The following is a 12,009-nucleotide window of genomic DNA, read 5'->3' as shown; positions in this document are numbered from 1 at the left end:
AACATTGGCTAAAGTTCAGTACTTGAAATTGATAGGAACTGAAGAACCTGTTCATAAAAAGTTAGAATAGAACTAACAGTGATCCTAGTCATTTTGAACTATCCAAGTAAAGGATCAAGAATGCAATCCCAGGATAAATTTTCTATTGTGCTCCAAAAACTACGGCCTCAAATACATGTAACTTGTGAGGAAATGCATAGGATGCAAAAGATTGATTCAAAACTCTCGTACAAAATTATAAAAGTTCATAAATTGTCATCACAAAATACTCGACATGTTTGTTGCAATCAATAATAACTTGTGAAGGGCTGAACATATGTATAAGCCTTTTGATAAAGAGAGAACATAACATTGCAACAAGCCAAGTGAATCATATTACAGGTACAAGACTAAAAGCCTAAGTGAACGTGGTAATTCCATTTCTATCACCAGACTAACAAATGCTGGGTAATTTGATATTTACACAACCTGGGAACTCATAAGAATACTAATAAGTGAGCTAAACTGATTTGAGTGGAAAATTGGTGAAAGCAAAACTCGCATTTCTCACCAAAACCAGCTGCTTCGGCTATCTATGGCCTTAACTGAAGTTGATACCAAGGGCATTCGTCCATACTTAGATGCAAACCAATTCACACAGTGGGTCCTCCTTTCACTGTGACCTCCCAAGCTACTAATTCCAGTCGAACCAATCTCAAATATCTTACCTACATTATCACACCAGCAGGATATACTTAAATTGTGTATTTGTATGACATACAGATGTGCAATTATTTTTGCCAGAAATATATATTTTGTTTAAATATCAATAAATTTCATTACTCTAGTACAGAGAGCCCGTGACAGAACAATCCATTGAAAAGGCTACGCAACAAGAGTTATAGTATGAACAAATTAACAAAAGATTAGATCCCCTTGTAACGCTCTCCCTCTATAGTACTTTTCGCAATAAAGGCTCCCAAGGTTTCAGTTAAACAGTGATTTCCTCTCATATTTGATTAAAGCAAATAACCACTAGCCTAGTAAAAGAACATAGTCTCGGGAAACTTAAATTTTCAAAATAGAAATGGTATTGATCAATAGCAGTTTTGTCATAACGTACAAGGAATTGAACTGACTAAATTTGTGTATCTTGCATAAACATCACAATCAATAATAACTTGCATAAAAAATTTATTTTGCTTTATTCATACATCATAGAAGTCAAAGTCCACGTTATCTTCTTTATCATACGTAAATTTAGAAAAAAATGCAACTGCGTCATTAATTCGATTGGCATAACAATTGGCAAAGTCGCTCCAACATTTCTCTTAAGTACCAAAAGAAAAGCAAGATTGGAAAATTACTAATGTCTTTGCTCGTTTGAAGTTTTACGGCAACAACAAATCAATGATTATTCTCAATAAATTTGGAGTCAATTACATGAACCATTTTTCTCCGTTTGATAGATCTACTAGAAGATCTAAACCTATTATATTCTCACCAACTACAATAAGCCCCTTGTTTGATTAATATTTGAACCAAAGAGCTCATTTTTCTTTTGTTTTGAAATAAGCCAAACCATAAGTTTCAATATAATTGAAATGGGATACACGGGGGTCATTTCTGGGTATATAACAACAAATCGAATTATAGGACGACTCTACAAATTGAGCTATAACAAAAATTGTGGAAGAGAATTGACTATTTTACTGAACCTTGATGAGTTTTTAACTTTTCCCTCATTGTATAATTGTGCAAAAGAGCATACGTGGCGTTTCAAATATATGATGTAGATTATAAAAATTCTTCAATCTCAATAATTTTTAAGCATGAAATAAAAATATTTTGTGTTCCTTTATGAGAGATTATTTGAAGTCAAAATTAATTCTTTTAAGAATGTGTGGTTAGAAGTATGGAAAAATTAGGAATCCACATGCAAAATTATTTTCTTAGGAAAAAGTGGAGTTAAAGATGAGTTTGAGGAAAAATGATATCCAAATAAGTTGTGCCAACAAACGATTTATAAACAAATGTTGAGAACATGAGTTCATCATCAGGGCGGATATAACGTAGGACAAGCCTGGGCTCCAGTCCATTTTCAAAAAACATAAGAATTTTTATTTTTTTCCATAGATATAGCCCAATTGCCCAAGTCTGCCCTCACCAGTTTGTCTGCACAATTTAATTTCAATGTCCAAATTTGTTCACTTTTCCAAGCTTTCCAATGATTTAAAAAAATAAATAAATAATTGTTCAATAAAAGTGAGAAGAATTATGGCATAATATTTCATCAAAAGATATTACATATTTTAGTTTGACTAGATTCCAATCAACTTATTGCTAATATGATATAATTTTTTTTCAATGTCTAAAATATGCATCAATATTATATTTTTTTGTAACCTTTTTTTGTTGATTCCATGATTCGTCCATAGTGTTCTCCAATTTCAGCACTCTACCATCAACTAGTATAGATGACCCACCAACAACGAAAGCAGAGGCATTGCCTCTACTAAAATGTACCTTTTATATATTTTTTATTTATTTATACAAGTAATGTCATTCATAGTCGCTCATTACGGTAGTCGTCCTACATAACATACTACATGACGGTTAACTTTTTCTTGCCTCAAATATTAAATCACCAACCATCATACGTATGCCAAATAGAACGACTGCGATCGTGAATGACTACAAATAGCATTATTCTATTTATATAGTTGTGTTCAATAATTAATAATTTAATGTATATATACCTTTTTGTAATTTTTTGTTGACTGTAATATATTTTGTTATTACTCTATTTTCAAACTTGTTTGCTCCAATGTCGCACACAATTTGAAGGCACTACGAGCTACACAGAGGTACTTCGCTTGGATTTCCTTTTAATTTCATGGTGCTATTACCTATTACGCTTCGCTCGAGCATTGATACTTTAGTAGGTAATGTCATATTTTGATTTTTCCAAATTGTATATGAATTTTATTAATATAATAAAATTTTTAAAGTTTTAGCTCAGTCCAGAAGAAAATCGTGGCTCTGCCCTGTTCATCATGGATTTCCTTCCAAATCAAGTAATGTACAAATAAAGAGATCTATTGTAGCCGCAGCCATCACTAAGTCCAGAGCTTTCATAAAAAAGATTCATGTTAATCATGTTATTTGACACTTTCTTCCCCAATTCTTTGTAATAAAATGTTTTCTAGTTCTAGAAAATGCAGCGTGTTCCGTTTTCCAAAACTTGGATTGTTTACAAGTTACAACTAGCCCATGTAAGGATACATTAACACTTTCACCCTATCTTTAAGACAAGCAAACAGTGTCCAGAACCAGACTCAGAACTGGAAATAACCAGATAAGTGATAACAGAAAAACAATAAGCGTTCACCTAAGTGGAAATTTGAATACAATAATGAAAAAAATCATAGAATCAAAAGTGGAAAGAAGGTCAACAGAACAGATTATTACCTTTTATCCAAATGGGAGGAGCACCAGTTGCATTTGCTACAAGGAAAGACATTGCAATATCTTCACAGTTCCTAGTAGATATATCCATAGAAAAATTAAAATTTGGTCATGGTTAAAAAGAAACAAGAAAGAGGAGACTGAGAAAGAAATGACAAGAACCTGTTCTTGGTAACATATTCTCGAATGGAAGATGGCATCTCGTAAGTGTACATACTGAGATACTTCTTATGAAAGAAGGCAGCTTTAGAGAGGATCATACTGTATGTTCCTGTCCACCAAACAGACCACCATCCGCTATAGAGATAGGTATCCTGATTGCCTTTCTGCACCAACAACGTCCAATTGAATGCAAAATCGGACTTTTTAGTTTACAAAATGTAGCCAATGCCTTGTTCATGAGAAAGAGCCAATTGAAAAAAGAATAAATAAATTGGAAACAACATTTCATTGTATGAGTGTGCTGTGCAAAAGGAGCACTGCACACTACCATGCACATTCATCACAAGTTGGGGGCGGGTTTATCCAATTACAACTTCAAGTCGCCCTCACTTTAGAGCAAGTCACTTTACACTACAGCCAAGGAAAGTTACTTCAGTCAACAGCTATACCAACTAGGTAATTATTTCTTTGTTGACAAAACTTTCCTCTGATTTCAAGATAGTTTCTTGAAATCAGTTTGAACACTTCAACATCGGCAGATCTCTGTCCATATATTGGATTCAATCCTTGCCTATCAACTTGTGCAAGAATACACATCAAGACAAATTCAAAAGGTGACTTAAACAAATAATATAAAATATGATTCTAGAGGAAAAGAACATTTTATTCTAATTCAAGAGCTGATAGTGGAACAGGATAAGACAGGCTAAGCAACATATGACAAATGGAGCCATAGAAGGTGTATATATTGATTAACTAAACATAGACTTTTGTCGTTAATATTATCATATGATGAAGGTACATCAAAGAAAAAGTCCAGGCAATACTTTGTAGTTGCAGTACATGAACATAGGTAAAAAAAAGGTTTGTCATATTCCTACGAATTCATCAGCATATGGATTACACTGACAAAGGAATGAGATTCAGAGTAGGGACTTTAAACTGTGTATGCAAGTATGAAATAAGTACAAAATGATGCCTATTTTGTAGGATTGTCTGACCTACACGATAGTTAAATGATGTAGAACTAAGGAAATCGAGTGGACAGAACAAAAGCACATACCAATTTATCAACCCAATGAATACGTGGTACATATCCAACCATTGTATCCGGTGCACTTTGCCAGACAGTGAAAGCAAATTCCACTGATGTGCAAGGAAATATGATGTCATCATCAATTGAAAAAACTGCATCCGTCTTCAAGTCCGTAATTTCTTTAAATCTGTTGTTCAAACTGTCTTCTTTGTTGATATCAAATTTTAACTCAATTACTCGACCATTCAGGTGTATAATGTGGTTTAGAAATTTCTTAAGAGACTCTGAAGGAGGATCAGGCTCACTCCATACAATGTGTATAGAAGCAAGCCCAGGACATGATGCATAATGCGAAATGGACTTTTTCAGCAGATCATTTCTCTTCCATGTGTTAATCAATAAGGCATATCCTTTCCTGCAAAATCATGGATAACCAACATACGTATGTAACTTTTAGACTTTCTATATATTTTTTTAGAATGTAGTTTCTCTTCTCTGGGTAAATCATTTGAAGATTTAAAAATACAAGCTCAACCTAATGCATGAAGTTAAAATTTCAACTAACTATAGAAAACAATATCTTAAACTCAACAACATGGTGGAGCTTTTTCCTCTTTACTTTAGAAAGAAAAACACAAATAAAGTAGCAACAAACTGTCAAATATCAAGGTAGATGAATTATGAACTCTTTAAGGCAACCTGACAAAATTAGTGCCATATTTTTCTCTAAGTTTAAACAACTGGCATCAAAGGGAATTAATTTTCTTTTACTTTTTAGCAAAGATTCTGCCTCATATTGCAAAAATAGGAATCCATCCGAGAAAGCCCACTTAGGTCCACAAAATTCTCGTGCATACTGGAGCTTCAGATAAGAGAAAAGCAAAGACAATAAGAAGCATATTCTCTAATAAAAACTAGACAGTAGTAGAGAAACTTCTCGAGTGATTTGCAATCTGCCCAAAAAGAGAGAGAAACACAAGAGGGCGTGGAAGTGGCCATGAAGCCTAACAATATCCAACTTTCTGCTTATTTCACAGAACATAATGACTAATAATTGCTTCTGTGCTAATTCAAAAACTGTCAAGATTAGGGCCTAACTTAAATTGCCAAAAGGAAATTGAATACACCATTTTTAGCAGCTAAACGTGGGAAACTAAAAAGCGATTGAACAGAAGGAAAGCGATGCTGCTATGCATACTTGCTCCTGATTCTCATGTTCCCATTTTCATTTCTCTTAACTTTTCATTTTATTTGGGTAACAAAAACGACTTTAATGCGAAATTAATACTATCACAAGTTGGGGGCGGGTTTATCCAATTACAACTTCAAGTCGCCCTCACTTTAGAGCAAGTCACTTTACACTACAGCCAAGGAAAGTTACTTCAGTCAACAGCTATACCAACTAGGTAATTATTTCTTTGTTGACAAAACTTTCCTCTGATTTCAAGATAGTTTCTTGAAATCAGTTTGAACACTTCAACATCGGCAGATCTCTGTCCATATATTGGATTCAATCCTTGCCTATCAACTTGTGCAAGAATACACATCAAGACAAATTCAAAAGGTGACTTAAACAAATAATATAAAATATGATTCTAGAGGAAAAGAACATTTTATTCTAATTCAAGAGCTGATAGTGGAACAGGATAAGACAGGCTAAGCAACATATGACAAATGGAGCCATAGAAGGTGTATATATTGATTAACTAAACATAGACTTTTGTCGTTAATATTATCATATGATGAAGGTACATCAAAGAAAAAGTCCAGGCAATACTTTGTAGTTGCAGTACATGAACATAGGTAAAAAAAAGGTTTGTCATATTCCTACGAATTCATCAGCATATGGACTTCCAAATAAGTTTTAGTGCTTGTTTGGTACAAATTTTAAATTCATTAAAATTAATTTTTTGATCTTTATTTCATTATTTCAGCCGTCATTTTTAAATTCTTCTCTCGTAAGTAGGACTCATTATATCTTTAACGATAAAAAAATCACTGACAAAGGAATGAGATTCAGAGTAGGGACTTTAAACTGTGTATGCAAGTATGAAATAAGTACAAAATGATGCCTATTTTGTAGGATTGTCTGACCTACACGATAGTTAAATGATGTAGAACTAAGGAAATCGAGTGGACAGAACAAAAGCACATACCAATTTATCAACCCAATGAATACGTGGTACATATCCAACCATTGTATCCGGTGCACTTTGCCAGACAGTGAAAGCAAATTCCACTGATGTGCAAGGAAATATGATGTCATCATCAATTGAAAAAACTGCATCCGTCTTCAAGTCCGTAATTTCTTTAAATCTGTTGTTCAAACTGTCTTCTTTGTTGATATCAAATTTTAACTCAATTACTCGACCATTCAGGTGTATAATGTGGTTTAGAAATTTCTTAAGAGACTCTGAAGGAGGATCAGGCTCACTCCATACAATGTGTATAGAAGCAAGCCCAGGACATGATGCATAATGCGAAATGGACTTTTTCAGCAGATCATTTCTCTTCCATGTGTTAATCAATAAGGCATATCCTTTCCTGCAAAATCATGGATAACCAACATACGTATGTAACTTTTAGACTTTCTATATATTTTTTTAGAATGTAGTTTCTCTTCTCTGGGTAAATCATTTGAAGATTTAAAAATACAAGCTCAACCTAATGCATGAAGTTAAAATTTCAACTAACTATAGAAAACAATATCTTAAACTCAACAACATGGTGGAGCTTTTTCCTCTTTACTTTAGAAAGAAAAACACAAATAAAGTAGCAACAAACTGTCAAATATCAAGGTAGATGAATTATGAACTCTTTAAGGCAACCTGACAAAATTAGTGCCATATTTTTCTCTAAGTTTAAACAAATGGCATCAAAGGGAATTAATTTTCTTTTACTTTTTAGCAAAGATTCTGCCTCATATTGCAAAAATAGGAATCCATCCGAGAAAGCCCACTTAGGTCCACAAAATTCTCGTGCATACTGGAGCTTCAGATAAGAGAAAAGCAAAGACAATAAGAAGCATATTCTCTAATAAAAACTAGACAGTAGTAGAGAAACTTCTACGAGTGATTTGCAATCTGCCCAAAAAGAGAGAGAAACACAAGAGGGCGTGGAAGTGGCCATGAAGCCTAACAATATCCAACTTTCTGCTTATTTCACAGAACATAATGACTAATAATTGCTTCTGTGCTAATTCAAAAACTGTCAAGATTAGGGCCTAACTTAAATTGCCAAAAGGAAATTGAATACACCATTTTTAGCAGCTAAACGTGGGAAACTAAAAAGCGATTGAACAGAAGGAAAGCGATGCTGCTATGCATACTTGCTCCTGATTCTCATGTTCCCATTTTCACTTCTCTTAACTTTTCCTTTTATTTGGGTAACAAAAACGACTTTAATGCGAAATTAATACTCAGTAGTGCTGTTACTAAAAAGGGCAATTACGATTTATAGATGGAAGCAATAATTGCATAGTAATTATGACCGGACAAATGGTGAAATCCTAGATCACTTAAGATCTCGATCCAAAAAAGTAATCTCACGTTACTACAAACCAATTAACGAACTTAACTAAACATAAATATATTAATACACGCAATTTGATAGTATAGAACTGTAATACTTACCCCGGTAGAGAAGATCGATGGAAAGAAGCCGCGCCTTGCTTCCATCCCATGAACGACGCCGTACGTCCGGCGAGAACAAATAACGTTAAGCCGATGCAACAGGCGAGCAACAGCTTAATCTTTACAGATCCGACGGCTGAGATCGCGCCCTGCCTTATCGTCCGATGGCTGAAAAGGCTCGTCCTCGTCGTCATAGCTCTTTACGCTAATCTCGTAACTTAATACTTACACAATTGGTAGGAGCGCTGCTGAACTACTACCGCACCGCTCCGAGTTGACTCAGTACGGGACTTGTTATCAGAAGAAGAATATTCCATAAACAACGGCGTGCGAGTTGGAGTACCGTGAGAGAAAACCAGTGATATCTCGGCCTCCGGTTTCTACATTAGCATTAAACGATGAAGATAAGTTAATGTGGGGGAATGTCACCGGAATTTCAGATTTTCAGATGAGCAGTTACCTTTTTATAGAAACAAATTTTCCGTGCCTATATGTAAAAATGAATATTTGTCTCTTTATTTTAATCTTATATGTAATAATGTAGATACTTTTGTGTTAAATAACAGGGACACTTCCAAATAAGTTTTAGTGCTTGTTTGGTACAAATTTTAAATTCATTAAAATTAATTTTTTGATCTTTATTTCATTATTTCAGCCGTCATTTTTAAATTCTTCTCTCGTAAGTAGGACTCATTATATCTTTAACGATAAAAAAATCAATTATCAAAATCCTACCAAACAAGTATTTAAGCTTAATTATAAGCTCGTTAGAAACTTATTGGGTATAGTTGCATTTGATGCATGTTGAGATATTAGTGATGGAGGTTGGGATTGGAATGATTGAAGTTTGAAAAATGAAATATATTATTCAATTTATTACGTGTTACTCATTTGATTGGATAAGATAATATGAAATTCTAGACGTACCTCAAGATCGATAAATAAAGAGTTCACGTTTCGACCTCGAGTCCATACATCGAGAAACCTTTTGACCTCGAGTCCATACGTCGAGATTATGAGGGAAGAATTGATGAATCAAATTCTTGCTATAATTGGCTGGTGGATCTCAAAGATGAAACACAAATATTCGAACATATTATGTTTTTACCTTTTATTGTATTTCATTTTTTTTTTATTTTTTTTTTTTGAGTTAGTCTAAGTGCTAGAAGCGAGTTGTTATGTAAATTTCTAGACACTATTTTAAGGGATTGTGGGTTAGATGGAGCCAATACATACTCCTTAGTTTTAGGATTATTGGTGTAACTATTTTCCATTTATGGCATATTTGATTGCAAGTATGGAAAAAAAAATATAAAAAATTAGGCAATTGAATTACCTAGAACATATTTGCATGAAAATTATCAATTAAAATATTTTTGATTAATTTAATTTTTAACCTACAAAATGTTGCGCTTGTCCATTTTTTATTAATAGGTAGATAAGAAGGAAATGGGGTGGGCGAGAGATAAAGAGAGAGAATTATTTGAAAAATAAAAACATACTCCCCCTAAAAAAAATCTTTTTTCAAGGAAAATATTGTCACATGATCAAAAGTAGGAAAATATTTTTTATAAAAAAAATCAATCAAATCGCCCAAAAGTGGAAATTTTAGTGAAAAATGACATTTTTCATGAAAAATATGAATAATTAAACGCAACTTCAAGTGTAAGCAAAGAAAATTGTAAATGGCAATGAATTATTCTACAAACATATTATTTGTCTTGGTAGGTTTTTAGTTTCTTGAAATACCAAAATATTGGAAAGTCAGGAGTTGGTCGATTTAATTTACAACGTATCCAATCAGCCTCTAACGGTTGGATTGCGATATGTTATATTTTGGGTTGTTTATTCATCAGAAATATTTAATATTAAAGTAAATCATTAAACTCTCAATATTTTGAGCCTGTCAAAATATGGGGTCCACCTAAGTCTCTTTATGCGGGCGGACTCAATGCGTTCGGTCAAATATATTATAAACCTGTATTATAATATGTTGTTCAAGGCTGGTGGATCAGAAGTTATGAATTCGATTCATGAAAGGCTCGGTAGATATTCTCTTGGAAGGCAGGAGCTCTACTGAAAGACAAGGTGCAAAAATGGGAAAAGACTTGTTTAACACTTTGGCAAATCAGTTGGGACTCTTGAACACTGGTCAATTTGGAGCACAATCCGCGGTTTAACCTGTCTACAACTTGAGGGGTCAAGGTGTAGACTCCAAGATTTAGTCACTCTAAGGCGGATACCTAGATATCAAAAAAAAAAACATATATATATTATAATTTGTTGTATAATTCATACTAATTTTAAAGAAATGGATTTCAATGTGTAGGACACAATGCCCATTACCTTTATTTATTTCAACGTTTAACTAAAATTCAGATTTTTTGTAAATTTTGATAAAAATATATAACTAAAAAGTTGATAATAGTTATGGACTTCTTAAATATGTGATTAAAAATAAATTTTAAAAAATTGAGACACTTTAATCCAACATTAAGTGAAATTCACAACTTAAATTTTAATTTAAGCATTCCTATCTACTAAAGAACTAAGATCATTATTATATTCTCTGTGTAATTTATAAACTAAGCCCTCATTTGTTTTTTATTATTTGCTCATTAAAATAAAAAAATATGATCGTTATCCATCACATCAAACCACCATTTTTGACTTTTTATCTCTTGTATGAGATCAATAATGACTATATTTTTCATTCTCATTTTTACATTAATATGACCAAACGGGACCTAAACTAACAATTGACATAACAGGCAAAAAAATGTAAAACTTCTATAAATGCATAGTTTGAACAGAAAAATCGTTTTACATACGGTTGAATGAGAAATTGCCGCATTATTATGAGTTAGGTACGACACACGTGTTGGACAGACAAGTGCAGATAAGTTGATAATGAAACCATTCAAAAAAAAAAAAAAAAATTAGTAACATATGATGTAATTTTGACATTTTGACAATTGAATAATGAGTGCAGGTGACTTTTCTATCTCCAATAATGCCCCCAAAATTGATTAATCTTGGCCCCACAGCCAAACAGCACCTCAATGTTGATTATTCTTATTAGTCAAATGTTTCGATTTGTATATATGCTGATGATCCTTATTAATCAAATGTTTCGATTTGTCATCAATATTAAAGTACATGTATAAGTGACACGACTAGTTTAATTAAATTGCTGATATGATAAAAGAAAAATGAAGTCAATTCATTATTATTTTAAGATGGAAAATCCATTTTATATTATATCATGTTGAAGTTTGACTGCAAATGTGGTGGGCGACGGTGGGTGGGTGAGCTTAGCTGCGAAGGACTAAAATTTTTAAAATTCATTTTTTGAGGAAATTTCACGTAATGTCCATTTTCAGCGAGTCATTTGCCAAAATGTCCACAATTTTGTCAATGTCCATTTTCGAATTATGTAAACGAAAATACCCCTATTAGAAATATTATTTTCACACAAGAATTCAAAATTTTCCATATCACTATTCATGTCAATCAACGTAGAAATGTCAATCAACATTAAATGCCTGGGTTGGATAGGTGTGGGTAGGGTTATGGGTTAAGTAGGTGCAGGTCGAGTTGGATCGAGTTATGGGTAAAAAATGGAAAACCTGATATAATTCGACCCGAATACAAAAAAAGAAAAAAAAAAAAGAAATGAAGGCGGGGGAATGAAAAAATAAAAGAAGCCCTAAACTAAGTCCTCTTAACTCT

General features: G+C 33.0%; 1 protein-coding gene across 2 annotated transcripts; it reads right to left on the bottom strand.

Moving 5' to 3' along the window:
- Positions 1-211: 211 nt before the first annotated feature.
- Positions 212-8,818, bottom strand: LOC111377843 (glycosyltransferase family 64 protein C4-like). Of its 2 annotated transcripts, XM_023000975.1 has the most exons (6): positions 8,738-8,818; positions 8,278-8,657; positions 6,802-7,189; positions 3,610-3,773; positions 3,451-3,521; positions 212-707 (listed from the first exon to the last, which is right to left on the bottom strand). In XM_023000975.1, exons 2-6 carry the CDS (start codon positions 8,469-8,471, stop codon positions 547-549), a joined length of 978 nt encoding a protein of 325 aa, XP_022856743.1. In that variant the 5' UTR covers positions 8,472-8,657; positions 8,738-8,818; the 3' UTR covers positions 212-546. The 2 variants fall into 2 exon arrangements, with proteins under 2 accessions (XP_022856743.1, XP_022856742.1); XM_023000974.1 differs by lacking the exon at positions 8,738-8,818 and having other exon boundaries at positions 8,278-8,731.
- Positions 8,819-12,009: the final 3,191 nt, after the last annotated feature.

Source organism: Olea europaea, unplaced genomic scaffold (assembly GCF_002742605.1).
Source record: "Olea europaea var. sylvestris unplaced genomic scaffold, O_europaea_v1 scaffold1731, whole genome shotgun sequence".
NCBI lineage: Eukaryota > Viridiplantae > Streptophyta > Magnoliopsida > Lamiales > Oleaceae > Olea > Olea europaea.
The sequence above is the reverse complement of the archived record's forward strand: the minus strand, read 5'-3'. Positions and strand labels throughout refer to the sequence as shown.

Bases quoted from the DNA above. Each gene is read 5' to 3' on its own strand.
- LOC111377843 (XM_023000975.1), bottom strand. From the start codon at position 8,471: ATGACGACGAGGACGAGCCTTTTCAGCCATCGGACGATAAGGCAGGGC. The intron at 7,190-8,277 runs GTAAGTATTACA...ATGATTTTGCAG, and splicing joins CATCGATCTTCTCTACCGGG to GAAAGGATATGCCTTATTGA. The intron at 3,522-3,609 runs GTTCTTGTCATT...TATATCTACTAG, and splicing joins GAATATGTTACCAAGAACAG to GAACTGTGAAGATATTGCAA.